General features: G+C 37.3%; 2 protein-coding genes and 1 pseudogene across 4 annotated transcripts; 2 read left to right on the forward strand and 1 right to left on the reverse strand.

The window, feature by feature from the left end:
• The first annotated feature begins 1,664 nt into the window (after positions 1-1,664).
• Positions 1,665-3,023, forward strand: LOC127803692 (protein trichome birefringence-like 19; annotated as a pseudogene).
• On the reverse strand, positions 2,910-20,238 carry LOC127804694 (uncharacterized). Of its 3 annotated transcripts, XR_008023707.1 has the most exons (9): positions 19,141-19,245; positions 8,422-8,785; positions 7,749-7,871; positions 5,921-6,109; positions 5,744-5,825; positions 5,061-5,125; positions 4,730-4,971; positions 3,637-3,750; positions 2,910-3,049 (listed from the first exon to the last, which is right to left on the reverse strand). XR_008023707.1 is itself a non-coding variant. In XM_052341632.1 (8 exons), exons 2-8 carry the CDS (start codon positions 8,707-8,709, stop codon positions 3,711-3,713), a joined length of 1,029 nt encoding a protein of 342 aa, XP_052197592.1. In that variant the 5' UTR covers positions 8,710-8,785; positions 19,141-19,245; the 3' UTR covers positions 3,293-3,710. The 3 variants fall into 3 exon arrangements, 2 of the variants coding, with proteins under 2 accessions (XP_052197592.1, XP_052197590.1); XM_052341632.1 differs by lacking the exon at positions 2,910-3,049 and having other exon boundaries at positions 3,293-3,750; XM_052341630.1 differs by lacking the exons at positions 2,910-3,049; positions 3,637-3,750 and adding an exon at positions 19,869-20,238 and having other exon boundaries at positions 4,503-4,971; positions 19,141-19,263.
• On the forward strand, positions 11,819-14,492 carry LOC127804691 (probable endo-1,3(4)-beta-glucanase ARB_01444). The gene has a single exon (XM_052341628.1). It carries the CDS (start codon positions 11,920-11,922, stop codon positions 14,161-14,163), a length of 2,244 nt encoding a protein of 747 aa, XP_052197588.1. The 5' UTR covers positions 11,819-11,919; the 3' UTR covers positions 14,164-14,492.

The following is a 20,238-nucleotide window of genomic DNA, read 5'->3' on the forward strand; positions in this document are numbered from 1 at the left end:
TCTTTGAAGTCTGGGTGACCAGCTTGATATGAATCGAGTTGTTAATGAAATGGACTCCCAAGGGATGCCATGGATGGAGGGTCACCAGCAGTAGGAAGGCGGAGGAGGAGGAGAAGTAGGAGAAAAATGTGCAAAAGGGAGTAAAAGATAAAAAAACAAAAGGTTTTGTATCCCCAACCCCAAGATTACTCCAAGCCAGGCTTCTTCCATGGGGATGGCCGGGGACATCAGTCACTGGGCTGACTCTACAAATTTAGGAAAGAAATCCGGAGACACTTTTTGAGCTTTGACATAAACTTCGGCTACATAATAATAATAATGTTAAACGAATCCAAACACGATCGAGGAGATTACCTGTACGTATATAACCAAAAACCAGGTTTCAGGTTTCTTCTTCTTCACACAAATTTTCAGACCAAGATGATGAAACTGAACGTACGTACCATTGAGCTTCCAGTGGCAGCTCCAATAAGGTTATCCTACCAGTCCTCCTGTCTTCCTTATTCTTACCACAATACCTCTCCATGATCTGTACAAATTAAGACTCAACTTCTCCTTTAATTTCACTAGAGATCAACATTAATCGTGCAGTCACATTGTTACAGAATGCGTCCAAGAATTCCACGCACTAGTGTCACGACAGACTACAATTCATGTAACCTATATATATATATAGAGAGAGAGAGAGAGGGCAGTACTTGTTAATTAAGATATGAGATCAAAAAAAATTATGGATATTTGTCTTTTGTAATGTATTTCTTATTTTACTTTTTATAAATAAATTTATTTTCTCTAGATAAATTTATTTGATATTTTACAAATAAGTCTAAATTATTCATATATCCTCGTAGGATAATTAATGTCATTTAATATATTTTTAAAATTTTAATTTATTAAATCATATTTTTACAATAAAATTAATTTTAAAAAAATATTTATTTAAGTCTTATAATTAATAACATTTAATATATTTTTAAATTATCATTCATTTCATCAATTTTTAAAATTTTAATTTTTCTCTCTCTCTCTCTCTCTCTCTCTATATATATATATATATATATTTTATTATCTAATACAAATTCCTTTCACAAATTTTATAAATTATTTTATTCAATTTTATTTTTATTATTTATTATGAAAATATATTTTAACAATTTTTAATTATTTATGTAAAATTATTATAATTCCACCAATAATTATTTCTCTTTCTTAATATTTTTAGAATCTATTTTTGAATATGAATTTAAAAAATAAAACACTATTTTTAATTTTTAATTTTAATTTTATTTTTTAACAATTCACATTAATCATAAAATACTATTTTAATAATAAATTTATTGTTTATGTTAACATATAGTTTTGAATGAATTTGTTAATAAATATATTTTGATAAAAAAAACTCTTATTTAGATACTTATCAAATACATTTAACAAACATATGGAAAAAAAGTATAATTTTTAATAAATTTTTAAAAATTTAGTAAATAGTCTATATAAATTTTAATAATTTTATATTTTAATTCAAAAAATATTTCGATCTTATTTTAATAATTCTTTTATCTTACTTTTAATAAACGCAATCTGAACAAATCCCAGGGCCCTTACAACACAAATGAGACTAAATGTGTGATGGATGATCGGCAAAACTGCATGAAGTTCATGAGATGGAGGTGGAAGCCACAAAGCCAGACAAGTTTGAGTTACCTTTCTTTGACCCAGTTCAGTTCCTTGAGCTTGTCAGAGGGGAAGACTCTGGCCTTCATCGGGGACTCGTAGCAATGAACCTAAGGGCGGATCCAGGCAAGTGAGATGGTCTGAGTTGGGCAAAATTAAAAGTGAGTTGGACTAAATTAAAGCTGGCCTATTACTAAAAAATTAATAAATTTATATTATAAAAATAAATTTTTTTTGTGGGCTGCCCTAGATTTCAGTCCAGGGTAGCTCACTATTGTATCCGCCCCTGAATGAAACCAAATGCAACCACTGGCATGCCTATTGGCTGGTGTCAGTGCTCAAACCATTTTCATGCCTCTGAAAACTGATTGTCATCAACTATAGGTAAGAACGACTGAAGCAATCCTGATATCATATCATGTTAATAAAAAGCATCCACTGGTAAGAAGACTAGGGAACATTGCGAGGAACCAAACAAAATCCCCTTCTTTAAGGGAATATTTCCAACGCTATGGACTTAAGACATGCGTAGAAGTTAGTAGGGATGCTGCTTATATTTCATATTGTATCTGTTTCTGGCAAAACATGGTGGGAGACTGTTACATATTGTATAAGTTATAAGGGCCTTAAAGTAAAAAAAGAGCCATAAATAGTGGAATTTATGGCTGAATATGTTGTTGTTTTCCAGCAGCCAACCCTGAAGATGTTTCACACGTACAAGACACAAAGTTCAGACGCTGGTTCTATGCTGAGCCCAATTTCACCATAGCAGCACTCTGGTCACCACCCTTGGCTAAAGCCCGACATGCTGACCCAGATGGTTTTTCTCACAAAAGCTTCACAAACCTCTCTACTTGGATGAGGCTGATGAAGCCTGGGCGAACCAGATTGAAAATGTTGATATAGTGATCATCTCAGCAGGCCAACGGTTCTTCAGACCATTCATGTATTATGAAAAGAAGGGTAAGCTAGTTGGATGCCATATCTGTCATACAAGGAACATCACAGATTTGAATAGGTACTAAGGATACAGAATATGGCCTTCCTCGCTCCCATGAGGACCATTCTTAGGCTTCAAAATTCCAAGGGGCTCACAGTTTTGAGGACGTGAAAAACCATACTATGAGAATGGGGATTGGCACAAGTGGGGAAACTGTGTGATGAGGCCTCTTACAGAAGAAGAAATGAAGTTTGATGTGTATAATTTGGAGTTCTACTTAACTCAAATAGAGGAGCTGAGAAAAGCACTAGTACAATACAGAAAGAGGGGCCTAAAAAATAGGTTGCTTGATACTACAGGAGCAACGTTGATGAGGCCAGATAGTCATCCTGATCGTTATGGGCACTGACCGTTGACACATGGAACGAATTTTTGCTTCAAATGTTGAAGATGAAATATCAATAAACAGAAAAAAGGGAAGCTTTAGCAATGCGCATACAAATCCCTCTAATTCTTTATCATGAAATTAGTTATAGAACCTAGTTTAATATTTATTTCAAGAAGGATGGATTTTTTAATTATTTCTGCACAGTAAAGAGTTATGAACATAAATACTATTTTTCTCAAGAAATACAATAGAAAAATTGATGAGACGATTACATACATGCATGATTATGCTGTCTACAGCAACAACAACATCATCATTACATCAAAACCTTATATCCACTAGGTGAGGCTGGCTTTATAATTCTAGCTCTTCAACCATTTCTATCGTCTTATCTTGTGCACAGATTTTATAACTCAAACCATATCAAATAGAAGAGCATCCCACCAAGTTTTTCTTGATATTATTTTACCTCTTCTATTAAAAACTTTTTCCATTCATCTATAAGGACTTCTATTACTCTTCTTCTTACATAATAAAATTATAGTTAATCAGGTCTGAAATAACTTCATTTTTTAATTCTCTAACTTTCATAAGATGATGTGTAATAATAAATGGGTTAAGGATGCCAACTGACCTGACCTGATAACTTTAGAATAATATCCAGAATTGAGCGGCGGCGCCCGGGGGGGGAGGAAATGGGGGATATAACTATTTGCACTCGGGGAGAGCTGAAAAAAGTGGTTCGTGCCTGTAAGAGTGTTGAAGATCAAGGAATAAATCAGTAGCACAATGTTTGTAAAGTATCAATATAAGTGAAATTGTTAATTTAGAGGACTGCAAGACACGAATCCTGATTCCTGATCTTTACAATAAAGAAGATGTTCTCAGGATTTTAAATATACAGGAAAAATACAAGGCTAGACCGGTAGTAATCTTTCTCAAAAGGAACACGGATGGGAGTTAGAGCAAAAAACACTAGAACAAGGTAGGTGACTTCTAGCGACTAGTCAATGTTAGTATTAAACTTTTTGGTCTCATTTCAGAAACTTCAACCTGATAATTCTATCTTGCAGTCACAACTCTGACTTAGCAATGAGACTTCATCATAGTTTGGGTTGGGACTGGACGAATTCAAAAGCTTGTTATAACTCACCTCAGCCAAAGAGGTTCAGTTTCAACACTTAGAAACCTCAGAGATGATTAATTCTTACATTTACAAACATGACTAAGCATTGAGAAATTGTGGGGACTTTGGACGCTAAATGAAGCTAACAGCCAGGTGGCCTTTAAGATTTGCTAACTGGAAGATGTATACTTTTGACCAAGTGCATTGAGGATTGGTGGGATTTAATTGCCCAACTTTGAAATATATCCTTCAAGTTCTTAATTGCTCTACTTTTATGTACTTAAAAGATTTTCCTCACAGTCTTCTATTTCCTGAATGTTAAGAGAAATATACTTTCGACTTGCAAAAATAAGAAGTAACCTCCCAGTTAGAAAAACCATAAAGTGCAGAGAGCACAGTAAAATTTAAGAGTTTCATAATATACATGAGACATCTTTCTGTACAACCTGAATGGCAACAGAATTGAAAATGAAAAACATATATATCAGGTTCATTGGTGAAGAAGTATTACAACATTTAAGGGAAACAATACATTCTTTAGAATGAAATCTTAATGAAGACCAAAATGTGCAGAGCTAGAATGTAGAGCACAAAGGCCGACCTGAGTAGCATCAGTCTCTGTTGGTTCTCATTTCGGCCCCCAAAGTGATAAGGAAGCCTGTGATGAGGGTCAACAATGTAATCAAAGGAAAAAGATCCCTTCTCAGAGTTGCTTCTTCCAAACCGATTCCTGGCTGTATTGGCCTCCACAGTGCTGGTCTGAAGCCTCCTCCACAGCCCATTTAACCTTTCTAGCTCCATCTCCTTCAGATGGATATCACTGACCAGCCCCTCCCCTTGGGCCTACAAGGAGAGAGAAGACACAGAATTTCCTCTATAGGTCCAGTACAAAAGATTCAATGTAAACCATTTTCACAATCACAACAGTTAACCTGCTTTGTAGCTAGTTGTTCAATAAGGCTGTGCAGCTGTCTATCCAAAATTTTCTCTCTCTGAGCTGAAGGAAATTGTGGCAAGCCAGACAACATTAGCAACAGAGACTCCAACAGTAAAAACATCTGTTATTGCCGTGATAACATTACATAATTCTATTTATATATGGTAAGAATAGGCAATATTTTACAAGTTCCCCATACGAGAATGATTTTCCACAGATCAACAGATTGAAAATGCAATTAAGTGGCAGAACAAAACTGATTAAGGAATCAACCTTCGGGCAGTAGCACTGCATCTTCAAAACTTTGAGGAAATAAGTACAGAAAAACACAAATTGTGTTAGTCTTCTCCCTTTTCTCTTTTAGAGGCTTATGCTTACAAATGTCCAATTAGTAAATAAAGTCTAATTAGCCGACCCCACCTACTGGAATTAAGGCTCGAAATCTTGTCAATGTAGTAGTAAAATAATGCTTTCAATATTCATGGAAACTTCTAAAATTGTTGGCACTCTTTTATTGCATAAGAATCTATTGCCATCATCATCAATAGATTTACAATATATTGTGCAGATAAGATTAAGAGGAAATGATTAGTCTACTAGAAACCAGTCTATCATAGATTACATCCTTAAGTTCCACTCATTCTCCACAGGAAGTTCAACATGGATGGTGCAATATACCTGGAGAAGGTTGCTTGAGGGCATTCTCTTGTACCTGTGCCCATTTTTTCTCCAAGTCCTGAACTATCTCTTCCAATGAGCACTGAGAAAATTCCAAGTTTTCATCAACTTAAAAAAAAAATGGAAAAGAAAGAGAATACAAATGATAAAAGAATATGTAGAGCAAAAGAAGCAGACCAATTCTTTTTTCTTGTTTTCTAGCTTGTCCACTTGATCAGATTTTGAATATTCAGTATCTTCTGGTGCTTCAACTGTGGAATCAGATGCAATTGTTGTTTCACCTGATTTCCCAGATTGACTGGTATCCAGTGCAGGGAGGGCATTCTCCAACTCAGCCATCAGGTTTTTCTCAGTCAAGTCCATTTCCTGTAAGGCTATAGTTTAATTTGCTCACAAGGATGCCAAAAACTAAATAAATGGCATTGCTTGAGACATGGCTGAAAGCAGAGAAAAGGAAAGCCATCTTATAGCCATCCTCCCTTACATCATATTAATGCTTTTCAGGGTTCAATTAAATGCTAAACTTCCTGCCAAGATAGCCCTTGCTAACTCTCAGAAACTTGTTAAAAAGAAGTATTTAGGCATTTTGAAATAGGACACATGTTAACCAAGTTCAAACACTAAATTCTTCACATCTCTAAGGCTTAGGCATTACGTGTAAAATCAAATGACAAACACAAGTTCCACAAATGGAGCACAGCAATAGGAGGCAGTACCTATACAAGAGCCTCCAACCCATAGTTGTCAATAGTGTACCGACAAGATACTGCATTTGTAGTTGATATGGTTTGATACCAGTGTCGGGGTATGGTTTCAGATATATCATCACTATAATAAATTAATAATATATATCCTAGCTTCAAGTACTATACTAGATAATATACCAAATGTGTTATTGATATGATATAATGAACAGGCAAATCAAAATAATAATCATTTCACAAAATTAATAATCTTAACTAAATAAAGACATTTATAATAAATACACCAAAGACCAAGTAATTTAAGAATGACAAGTTATACAAATAATAATAAAAAATAAAATAGTTTATCAAACATTTCTAACATTTAGATTATTAATAAAATAACAGAATTTAAATTAAAATAAATATTTAATACTATATATATTGAAATAGTGGGATAAAAGCTTGCTAAATTGTTATTGCTGTATATATTATAATATATATAATATAATACACCATGATATAGATAATAGGGACGTAAGCTGTGTCCCTTATAATAAGCTTGCAGGACCAAACCTCACATATTTTGAAGGTTTTCCCAAATACCAAGAAGCAAAAGTTTTTGAAGCAGTATTGGTGGTATGCTGATACCACCTCTGTTTGAGAACATAATTCGCTCTGAATCCATTGAAAAATATGATGAACCAAGTTCACGGCTTGGTAATACATGTGGCTCACTTCATACTTTGATGTTACTTCAATTACCAAATGTTTCTCTTTCTCTTATTCTTCTCCTCCCTCATTTCTTTTTAAGTTGTAAAAGGACCCCAACTTGTATAGTTAAAGACATAAAAGAAAAACTCTTGAAACAAGTAACTGTTGAATGATATTATAAAATGAAACAAAGAAAAAAAAAAAAATTAGGAACCATATTCTACACAACTTAAGGCAAACAGAAAATTATCCAAAGAAAATCGATTGCAAACACTAGAGACTGTGGACCACATTTCAAGCAATAATACTAAAAGACTTTTAATGATCCTAAATATGCCTGTACGCAACTATTCTGTCACAATAGTTCTTATTCAGATAAGATGCTAAAAAGTTCTAAAGCTAATGAGATGTTAAATTAGTCATGTTTTCACTAACTTGATTTTAGAGCATATAAAATTATATTAAAATGCCTACCAACTGATTTTCAACTTCAAGTAATTTCTTAGAGATATTTACAAGACAGACACGTCATGCTGATGCAACAATGTCATTCTCTAACAGGAGGCTGTGAGCAGCATATAAATAAACACTGGAACTTTATCTCTGACCTGTAACTTATGTCGAAGTAGGTCTGCTTCTTGCAACTTCTCCTGTATTTTACTCTCACAATTGTATATCGCCTGTTCAAAGGCAGCATTTTCTTCTTGCAGTGTAATCTCTCTCAGTTGTGCCTGCCCAAAATGATCAGCTCCAAGATGTCAAAATTCAGACCAAATCCAACCGGCAACCGTATGTACAAGCTCAGATCCATGGTGCCGTCGACTCAGAGCACATAAAAAAAGAAAGGGGCATGCGGAGTCTTTGCAATAGGGCACTGTAACCTCCTATAAAGTTTTAATCCAAGTCAAGTACACTGATGGACTGAAATCTGACACTTTCAAGGGTTATTTGTCCATCCTCGCAACGTATGTAGGCCAAATTAGCCCCTTTGCTCAAAAGCGGGCTTGAAGAAGAGAAAGATACGGTAAACAAACTAGCATTAAACATTCTGAATTTGAAGTCCACTGTACAGTATAAACAAACTCCAATCCAGAACAAGAAGGCTCTATAAACCATAAAAAATGTACAGCATTAAAAAACAAATTGCAATTTATAATCTTAACAGAGTCTACAGGTTGCCAATACAATAATTCGCGCAAAATTACTGAATTCGGGATTTGTGATTGAGTGCGCGTGTGTGTGTGTGTATAGTCAGTAAAGAGTGTGAAATGAGGATAGGACCTGTTCCTTGGTGGCGGAGTGAGCGTTCAATTGGAGGGCGAAAGCGGCGTTGGAGGCCAGGGAGTGGGCGTGGAGGTGAGGGAGGCGTTGGGAGATGTCCGGCGGAGGGAGCCGGAGCCGGAGATCTTTGATATAACGGCTGAGAGAAGCCGCTTTCTGATCCAACTCTCTCACGTACTGCTGCTGTTCCGGAGTGAACACCACCGGAATTGCGTCGTAATCGTCTTCGTCGTTGCTCTCGCCGCCTCTCCCCACCACATCCGCCGCCCAAGCCAACAGCCCGGCCATCTCTTCGATGATGTTTCCCACGCCGATCCGTCTCGATTCGATGGGAGGTCACTTGTACCCTGATTTTCTGCCCAATCTGCATAGCACTGGAGCTGTTATCTAATGTTTCATTAAATTACACGTTCCATCTTACAATTTTGAAAAATTACTCTAATCTCTTTTTTTTTTTTAGGGTTAACGCACCATCACGAGGATCTCCGTTGTTCGACCCCATGATATCAACAAGAGATGTAAATCAAAGGATTCAACGGCTAGTTCAATCTCTAGCCCCACCGCAAACGTGAGGACAACAAATGATTTTCAATTTTCATAATCGCTCTAATTACTGAGTTTTTCCTCCTAACCAAGGCTCGAACATTGAACCTAGGGGCTCAAAGAGTATCACCCCAGAATGTACTTCCTTTGCTAGCAGAGCTATGTCCTGGGGGCAAATTACTCTAATCTCTTCTACCATATTTGTAAGGGATCTAATGGTAACTTAGGTATGTATCCCTAGGCGAAACTAGTATAGGCTCAGTGTGAGCCTTGCTTGTACTGAGTCTTGGCTCGCCATTCATTTTGGCCTGCACTCAAGCCTGGCCATAAAACCTACAAACCCTCCCAAGTCCAACCCTCGTTCCCTCTTTCACTTAAACCTATTGTCAATAGACGCCTACTGGCCACTCCTCTACCTTTCGTTTTTGGCTCTGGCTCCGTCATTTTTTGATGCCACATCGGCTTCAGCCTCGCCCCCGATTTGGGGGTTTCGCCCTCTGTCTGGCTCCGTCGCTCGCCGATCTCACTCTCTCTTGTCGCATTAGCCTTACCCTCAACCTAGCTCTTACCGCCTTGATCGTCTCGTCGTTTATCCTCGCTAGTCGACGGGCTTGTTTGGCTCTATCGCTCGCTAACCTCGCTCTCTCTCTTCGCCTCGGCCTCGCTCTCACTTGTTTCTGCCTATCTAACTCTGAGCTCTCTCGACTCGTTAGCAGGCATTGTCGCCCCGTCTTTCTAGGCTCCGGCCCTCTGTCGCTCGTTGTCACCTATCTAACTACCTTTCCAACTCTCCCTCTCAACCTTGCTTCACGTAATTAGTGAGTAGCAGTAAGTTTCTGCTTCACTAATTTTCGTTGTAAAATATTTTTCTTATTTTTAAAATTAATTAAGTGAACTTGAATTTTGTTAACTGGTGTTGGCTTAATTGATGTTAGGTTTCTCAAAAATAGTTTGTTAATGTGATGTTAAGATTGATAAATAAATTTATCAATTACACAAGCACACATAATTTGATATTTTGATAATTGGATCAATTGCACAGGCGCACATAGTTGGATCAGTTGCACAAGCACACATAATTTAATATTTTGATCGTTGGATCAATTGCACATGCGCACATAATTTGATATTTTGATTGTTAGATCAATTGTATAGAGACACATAATTTGATATTTTGATTGTTGAATCAATTGTATAGCCACACATAATTTGATATTTTGATAATTGGATCAATTGCACAAACACATAATTTGATATTTTGATTGTTGGATCAATTGTATAGCCACACATAATTTGATATTTTGATAGTTGGATCAATTGCACAAACACATAATTTGTTATTTTGATTATTAGATTAATTGCACATGTGCACATAATTTATGAATTATAACTTGATTGTTTATGTTGAGAAAGAGATATTTTTGAATATTGATAATAAAATTATTATGTAACGTTATCAAAATATGAAATATCACAAAGAACTATTATAAGATATTAAAAAAATTGTATTAACTTTTAGTATATTTATATTATTATTTTATTTTTTATTTTTTCCTTTAATAAATTTTGCCCTCACTAAAAAATTTTCCTGCCTCTGCCCTGCCTCTTCTTCTTTATATTTGATTAAAAGATAAAAATATTTTTTATACTTAAGAAATGTCAAAAAAAAATTCTTTTTTTTTTGTTAGATATAGAGAGTGTTGTATGTAATTTATCTTATTCTTTAATCAAAATATATATAAGGTATTTTCAAAAAATATTAAAAAAACTTTAGTGGTTAATAATATTAAAGTTTGTTTTAGTATAAAGAAACCTTGATTATTTTTATTAACAAAATGAGTAAATTATAATTGTACTCTTTATTAAAATTAGTTTATAATCTATTTGTGGATAAAAGAAGACGGAATAAAAGCTTGAAATCAAGTGAAGTATATGAAATTAAGAAATTAAAAAGAACTAAAAATTAATATAATTGTGTAAAACTTGTTGTATGAATTTTTTAATGTCACATATTAATCTCAATACGAGAAAGATCCTTATTGGCCAAATAGATATTCCTTACTTGTTTAACTAAGAGAATACATTTTCTTAAAATCATAAGTTAAGATTGTATATTTTTTTTTATAGACATCAACCTCATACGATAAATTATAAAATAAAATACTAAATTTAACTTTCAAGACAAGTAAACATAGATAATTTTTATCTCATACTAATTTCAAGACTCTAAATAAGTTTGGATTTAATGAAAAGAAACAAACTTTTTAATTTTTAACAATCCCTCCTTAAACCAAACTCTTCGAGATTAACCATGCCAATCATTTTCTTGAGTTTTAAGGAAAAGCATTGACTTTTCTTACTTTGCAAACATGTCTTCAGCTTGCTTTGATAGTAGATGTTGGAAGAAGAGAGTACTTTTTCTTTAGTATCATAAGATCAGATTACATCTTTATTTATAAACATATATCTCACAAGATAAATTATGAAATTAAATACAAAATTTCTCTTATAAGACAAGTAAACATAAATAATACTCAACTCATATTAAATTCAAACTCTAAATTTCCAACACCACTTAAACTAGATTATTGAGAATCTTTACTATTATTATTATTATTATTAAATAGGTAGTTGAAGTCTCTGAGCCAAAAATTAAGTTAATGAATTCCTTGATATAAAAATAGAAAAACCATTTGAGTTGAAATGGAATTTCCAAAAATGAAAATATGACTTTCTTTTCCTGCAAGACTCCTCCCAAATTTATTCCCTTTCTTTCATATTAATCCATAAACTTCACTTCCAATTCAATTCAGTTCAATTCAAACTTGACACCCTCCAAGCACTGAGTCTCTTTGTCTTTCCCCGTCTCCACCTCCCATCTCCATTGCCTAAATTAGTCAACTCAACCCAACTCAACTCGCCCTGCCCTCATTAATCATTTATTTATAAATAAATATGGGCTCCAGGCCCTCCACCATGCTCAGGAAAATCCAGAGAGAATTCAGACGCGTATTCGGAGGGAAGAAAAGTCACCAGCCCCGGCCCCGGCCCCGGCCCCCGCCCGCGCCCTCACCCTCGCCCTCGCCCTCGCCCTCGCCACCGCCTCCTTCTCCTCCTCCTTCCTCTCCTCCACCTCCGCCGTCTATGGAGCCACCACGGCGGCCGACCCACCCGTTCCTCTTCCCCCAAACCCAGTCCACCGTCCTCCCCGACCCCTCTCCCTTCTTCTCTCCCCACCTCCTCTCCTCCCCTCTCCCCACCAACTCCTTCTTCCAGAACTTCGTCCTCAAAAATGGCGACCAACCCGAGTACTTCCACCCCTACCTCGTTAAATCCTCTCTCTCCTCTCTCTCTCTCTGCTACCCGTCTCTCTTCTCCAACTCCGCCTTCACCTACCAGGTCTTCAACGCCGATCTCACAATCTCCGCTTCAGAAGTCTCCGAGCCGAACTCGAACCATGTCGTCTCCTCTTTCAGCGATCTCAGCGTAACCCTCGACCTTCCGTCGAGCAATCTCCGGTTCTTCCTCGTCCGAGGAAGCCCTTACTTGACCTGCGTGGCCGCCGCCAACGTTTCCCTCTCGATTTCGACCATTCACGCCATTCTTGAGTTCTATTCCAACACTTCCCTCACCAAATACACCATCAAGCTCAACAACAACCAGACATGGCTGTTGTATTCCTCTTCGCCGATTAGCCTTACCCACGACGTTTCCAGGATCACTTCCAGCGGGTTCTCTGGCATAATCCGGATTGCTGTTCTTCCCGATTCGGATCCCCGATCCGAAGCGATACTCGATCGGTTCAGTACTTGTTATCCTGTGTCTGGGGAAGCCGCGTTTAGGAAGCCATTCTGTGTGGAGTACAAATGGGAGAACAAAGGGTGGGGAGATCTACTCATCCTGGCTCACCCTCTCCATCTTCGGCTTCTCTCGGGCAGTGATTGTGGCGCCATTGTTTTGGATGATTTCAAGTACAAAAGCATCGATGGTGAGCTTGTGGGCGTTGTTGGAGATTCATGGGCATTGAAAACTGACCCTGTTTCCGTAACCTGGCACTCAATCGGAGGTATCAAAGAAGAGTCCTTTCCTGAAATTATTAATGCGCTTAGCAAAGATGTTGAGGTTCTTAATTCAGCAACAATATCGACAACGTCATCCTATTTTTACGGCAAACAGATTGCAAGAGCTGCAAGATTTGTTTTGATTGCAGAAGAAGTGAGTTTTCGTGATGTAATCCCGGCTGTGAGTAAGTTCTTGAAGGATTCAATCGAGCCATGGCTGGATGGAACGTTTAGCGGGAATGGTTTCGTGTATGATGGGAAATGGGGCGGTATTCTGACCAAACAAGGTTCTTTGGACTCGGGGGCTGATTTCGGGTTTGGAGTCTACAATGATCACCATTACCATCTGGGATACTTTGTTTATGCAATTGCAGTGCTTGCTAAGATTGATCCGGCCTGGGGGAGAAAGTACAGGCCTCAAGCATATACCCTCATGGCAGATTTTATGAACTTGAGCAAGCGAGTGAATTCAAGTTATCCCCGGTTGAGATGCTTCGATTTGTGGAAATTGCATTCGTGGGCTGGAGGGCTGACTGAATTTGCAGACGGGAGAAATCAGGAGAGCACGAGCGAGGCGGTGAATGCGTATTACTCGGCAGCGCTGATGGGGCTGGCCTACGGAGACAGCCACCTCGTTGCCACTGGATCGACGCTGGCAGCGATGGAGATCCATTCAGCTCAAACATGGTGGCATGTGAGAGAGGGAGACACTCTATATCCAGAAGAATTCACAAGAGATAATAGAGTGGTGGGGGTTCTGTGGGCTAATAAGAGGGACAGTGGCCTCTGGTTCGCACCAGCCGACTGGAGGGAATGCAGGCTGGGGATTCAACTCTTGCCTCTACTGCCAATTAGCGAAATCCTCTTCTCTGAAATTGGTTTTGTGAGAGAGCTTGTAACATGGACGATGCCCGCCTTGGCAAGAGAGGGAGTTGCAGAAGGATGGAAGGGATTTGTGTATGCTTTGGAAGGGATTTACGACAAGGAAGGTGCTTTGAGTAAGATAAGGAACTTGAATGGGTTCGACGATGGCAACTCACTTACCAATCTGCTTTGGTGGATCCACAGCCGAGGTGACGATGAAATGGGATATGAAGGGGGAGGGAAACTCTGCTGGTTTGGCCACTACTGTCACTGAGAGGATCAATTCTGTGGTTTGTCTAATAATAAGTTCTTCATGGTGAAGGTGAAGAGAAGTCTTGAATAGGAGAGCAGATGCATATCCATTGTCAAGGCTGTTCTTCTTCTTCAAGAACCAATCTGGTACTTATACCTGGGTTGCTCTACTCATTGTTACTGCAAATAATGTGTATTTGTACATTGTTTGCATCTATCTATACAAACATAAGAACAATACTGTTGCAGGTCCTACTCTAGCTACTTGTTACTTCATGTTGTTAAGCCAGCCATTGAGGTTATTGATTTATTCATTCTTCAGGTAGTAAAAGAATACTTTTATTACTTTCAGATATTTTTATCATACAAAAAAAGTAAAAAATTACATTAAAGTTTACACCTGCATATCGTAAAGAAGTATTTGGTTTGGATATTTAATTATCTATAGATATTTTCTCAAAGGAGTGGACAATAAGATTAATATATATGAAAAACAAACGAAGATAAAACTTAAAAGGATTTGTGCGCTTCATCCGTTGTTCTGTTTCTACTTACTTTCCCATTATCCACGTGGCAAGAGGACACCAAAATTTGGGAACTAGGAGAAATAATAACTCAAAAATGTGAAATTTTTGTAAGGGAGAAAAGCACGAAAAAGGAACAGAAAAGGAAAAAAATCTCACACGCACCCACGTGGATTGATGGGATTTTCTAATGGTTTTTGATTAATCCAAGCAAAAATGCCACGTTAATACACTTCTACGACAATGAGAATGGGATCCCGAAGAGAGATAGAAGGAATTTCAAGAACATGCTCATGTTATTGCAACCAGAGCTCATTGCTGGTGATATGATGATTTCTTCTTTGCATTTGCTTTCTTTTAACACTCGCCATTCCACACCACTTTCTTAGATGTCCTCCCTAGTGTATGTCCAATGTTCATCTGGGTGTGAATCTGTTGTTTAATTCCTTTGTTCTTTGATCATTTTAAGATTTTTTTTGATTGATTTCGTTGATTCTGATTAGAAGTGTTCAAAAAAATTGCCAGACCGCGGTTTCCAGCCGAATCGGACCAACCAGCCGATTTTTTTGAAATAGCGGTCTAGTTTGGTTTGGAAAACTGCCACACCGTGCGGTTCACGGTTTGGTAGACCGGCGGTTCGGTTTAAACCGAACCGCTCACATATATAATATATAATTTTTTAAAAAATATAATTTAAATATTATAAATATAAAAAGGGGCAGGCGGTGTTCAACTTTTCCTCTCCTCTCTCTCCCATTTGCCCCCAATCAAACCCTAACCCTAAGCCTCACTCTCGCTGCCACTGCCTCACATCGTCGCGAGCTCCACCGCCAATATCTCCACCGCTCCCCCACTGTTGCCATCCACAACGCTGCAGTAGATGGTCGCTGACTCGTTGCATCTCACTCTCTGCTAGTGGTTTGGTCGTTGTAGCGCTCCCTTTGCCTCTTTGTCGCTCTCGGCTTTGGTTCATTGCACGTCGACCTCTCTCTTGCTCGCTCTCAGACCCTCCACTCTTGATCCGTTCTATGGCCATTGACTTTGGATAGCTCTGTGGCTAGCGGTCGCTATTGTGCGAGCTGTCCAGCGCCCCTGCCTCTCTCTCGCTCTCGCTCACTACCACTGTAAGTTTTCTCATTTACTGCTCTATTGGGTTCGGAGTGACTATTCTATGGGTTTGGTTGTTGGCATATTAGGGTTTCTTGTTTCTCAAATCACAAAAACAGACCACTCGATCTGTTAAGAGGTGCAAACCGCATTTGGTGCATTTTTTTGGGCCAAACATCTACTTTTGATTGATATTGCATCAGACCGTGAAACCGCACCAGACCATACTGCAATTTGCAGTGCGATCTGGTGCGGTTTCGCGGACCAAACCAAACCGTGTGGTTTGGTTTGGTTTAATGCCAAACCGCATGTGCGGTTTGGCGTGATGAAAATTGTCCAAATTGTCCAAATCGCACTGTGAACACCCCTAATTCTGATTCTCTCTTCGTAGCTGGAAGAGTCTTTGGAAGTCGGTCCTAACTTTCCTCGTGCATCTCTTGGGTATGGCTTCGCCGTGTTCTCTCAAGGAATTTCTCATGTTCTTTGCTAGTTTTGCTTATCTGAGTAGGTTACATTTGCGGTTGAAAGTTAATGTTTATCGAGTTAATTCTATTTGTGAATCTCGAAAGCGGTTTTAGGAATTCTGGGTTTGGTCTGAGTTGATTCAGTTGATCTTTTTATCTGCATCAGGATTCTGAAAGTGGTGATAGGGGTTCGGCTCACGTTGGGTTCTCTCAGCTGGATCTTTCTAGGTGTTTATAAAGTTGCCATTTAAATTCGAATTTCATCATACTATTACATTCATAGTATCTCTAATAAGTTAGACGCTTATACTAAAATAACATTTAGATGCTTAATAAAATATGATGATTTCCTAATAAGTTACTTTTATATCTCTAATATTAATTTTTTATTTAATTTATGATTTTATTTCATAGTTACTTTCTACTACTTCTTATGCAAGAAATCTTAACTTTGGTAAGCAAAGAAATAAACTATAAATAAAATGTTTTATTGTTATTCGTGAGCAAATTATTTTTGAGAAATTAGTGAGAGATAGGAATTGGGTGTAATAAGAATTTAGGTTTAAAAAAAAAATATTAAGTTTTGTAGTTATAAACTTTACTACACAGTGATTTTTTTCTCTGTGGTCCTAACAGTCGTGATTTTTCTCTTTTAAGATTTTTCACGTAAAAAATTATTATGTTTGAGTGTAATTGGATATTGTATTTTTTATCTTATTTTTCTTTATTTTCTTAACATTATCCGACTATGATGGCTTTTTTTTTTCCCCAAAAAGTGGTATTAAAAGTTTGGTTATTAATCGCCTAGTATGCCAAAGATATGTCAAGCATGATAAAATTTAATTTTGAAAAATGTGATGAAAAAATCAATTTTGACTTGTGGCAAATACAAGTTAATGATATCTTGATTCAATATGGGTTACACAAGGTGTTAAATGGCAAATCAACTTTATGAAAGTTCTGAAAAATTTGGTAAAGAAACAACTGGTGCTAGTTCTAAAAAATCCGTAATAAGAGATGATGATTGGGAGGAACTTGATTTGAAGGCTATAAGTACAATTCGATTATGCCTAGCCAAGAATATTCTTGCTAATGTTTAAGGAATATTTGGTGCAAAGAAACTTTGGGAGAGATTTGAAGAATTGTATCAAACAAAAAGCATCTACAATCGGTTTGACTTGAAGAAGTAGTTTCACAAATTGTAGATGACTGAATGTATGAAAAATTTTGATCACCTAGGGACAATCAATGGAATTGTTACTGAACTAGAATCAATTGGAATTAAAATAATGATGAGGACAAAGCGTTGAAACTCATTCGGTCATTTCCATCTTCCTATGCACATACGAAGCCTATCTTGATGCATGGAGGTCCAACAATAAGTTTTGAGGATGTGGCAAATAAATTAATTTATGAGGTAAAGAGGCGAGAAGTGAAGATAAAACTTCTAAGAATTTAGCACTTGTCATAAATTGGAAAGAGAACTCCAAGAGGAAAGTGATATGCTAGAAGTACAAACAATCCAATCACGTGAAAATGGATCGTCGCGCTTACGGAGCAAGTCTGGCAAAGAACTCCAAAGATTGTGACGTTAGAAGTTCGTCTCCCAATATTGTAGGAGATAAAGATTTCTCTAAAAAGATTACATACATTCTCATGGCATGCTGCTAGACCACCAAGATTGTCATAAAAGAGGATGTGATATTTCTAGCAGGTCCAAAGTTTGCACGCGGGCAGTGATGCAAGGTGTGTGGTGGAAATGATGTTGATGGTTGAAAAGCTCCCAAAGAAGCCAAGCATGGGAGTTGTACCATAGTTTTTCAGTAAGGTAGTTTAGACATTGTGCTGTGAAAATTTTAGGATAGTATATGCTTAAGTGGTTGTACCTTTTATAGTGGGGCACGGTGCTCTTTGTGATAGAGGTTATGGTAATTATCAATAATAGATAGTCATGATTGTCGTCAAAGAATGGACGAATGCTTTTCAAGAATTCTCGCTGAGGTAGTGATTTATTAGGATTTTCAGTTCGCATTCCTAATTAGTCTTAATGATTTCCTAATAAGTTACTTTTATATTCCTAATATTGGTTTCTTATTTAGTTTGTGATTCTATTTCCTAAGTTAGTTTCCACTACTTGTTAGGCAAGAAATCTTAGCATTGGCCAGCAAGAAAACAAACTATAAATAAGATGCTTTATTATTATTCAATGTGAGTAAATTACTTGTAAGAGACGAGTGAGCAAATTAATTAAGTGTAATTAGAATTTGGATTTAAAAAGAGAATATTAAGTTTTATAGTTGTAGCATTTACTATATAGTGATTTTTTCTCTATGACTGTCAATAATTTTTTTCTTTTAAGATTTTTTATGTAAAAATTTTTTGTGTTTAAATATGATTGTATATTTTATTTTTTTATCTTATTTTTCTTTATTTTCTTGGCATTACCTGACTAGGAAGGCCTTTTTTTCCAACAAAATATATATAATATATAAATTTAATACTATATATATTGAAGTAGTGGGATAAAAGCTTGCTAAATTGTTATTGTTGCATATAATATAATAAACCATAATGTGGACCACATTTCAAGCAATAGTGTACTAAGACTTTTAATGACCCTAAATATGCCTCCATGCAACTATTCTGTCGCAATAGTTCTTACTCAGATAAGATGCTAAAAAGTTCTAAAGCTAATGAGATGTAAAATTAGTCATGTTTTCACTTCTAAATGTTGTCGAAACTTGATTTTAGAGCATATAAAATTATATTAAAATGCCTACCAACTGATTTTCAACTTCAAGTAATTTCTTAGAGATATTTACAAGACAGACAGGTCATTTTCTTCATTTTCCAACAGGAGGCAGCGAGCAGCATATAAATAAACACTGGAACTTTATCTCTGACCTGTAACTTATTTCGAAGTAGGTCTGCCTCTTGCAACTTCTCCAGTATTTTACTCTCACAATTGTATATCGCCTGTTCATAGGCAGCATTTTCTTCTTGCAGTGTAACCTCTCTCAGTTGTGCCTGCCCAAAATGATCAGCTCCAAGAGGTCAAAATTCAGACCAAATCCAGCGACCAACCATGTGTACAAGCTCAGATCCATAGTGCCGACGACTCAGAGCACATAAAGAAAGAAAGGGGCAAGGAGAATCTTTGCAATAGGGCACTGTAACCTCCTATAAAGTTTTAACCCAAGTCAAGTACACTGATGGACTGAAATCTCACCCTTTCAAGGGTTACTTGTCCATCCTCCCAACGTATGTAGGCCAAATTAGCCCCTTGCTCAAAAGCGGGCTTGAAGAAGAGAAAGATACGGTAAACAAACTAGTATTAAACATTCTGAATTTGAAGTCCACTGTACAGTATAAACAAACTCCAATCCAGAACAAGGAGGCACTATAAACCATAAAAAATGTACAGTACTAAAAAAAAAATTGCAATTTATAATCTGAATAAAAATGATCCACTTCAAGAAAGCTCCTACATTCCATATTAACAGAGTCTACAGGTTCCCGGTACAAGTGAATTCGCGCAAAATTACTGAATTCGGGATATGTGATTGAGTGCGCTCGCGTGTGTACATATATATATAGTCATACGAGTAAAGAGTGTGAAAGGAGGATAGGACCTGTTCCTTGGTGGTGGAGTGAGCGTTCAATTGGAGGGCGAGAGCGGCGTTGGAGGCCAGGGAGTGGGCGTGGAGGTGAGGGAGGCGTTAGAGATGTCCGGTGGAGGGAGCCGGAGCCGGAGATCTTGGATTATAACGGCTGAGAGAAGCCTCTTTCTGATCCAACTCTCTCACGTACTGCTGCTGTTCCGGAGTGAACACCACCGGAATTGCATCGTAATCGTCTTCGTCGTTGCTCTCGCCGCCTCTCCCCACCACATCCGCCGCCCAAGCCAACGGCCCGGCCATCTCTTCGACGATGTTTCGCACGCCGATCCGTCTCGATTCGATGGGAGCTCGCTTGTACCCTGATTTTCTGCCCAATCTGCAT

The sequence above is a fragment of the Diospyros lotus genome, chromosome 6 (genome assembly GCF_014633365.1).
Source record: "Diospyros lotus cultivar Yz01 chromosome 6, ASM1463336v1, whole genome shotgun sequence".
NCBI classification, from domain to species: Eukaryota; Viridiplantae; Streptophyta; class Magnoliopsida; order Ericales; family Ebenaceae; genus Diospyros; species Diospyros lotus.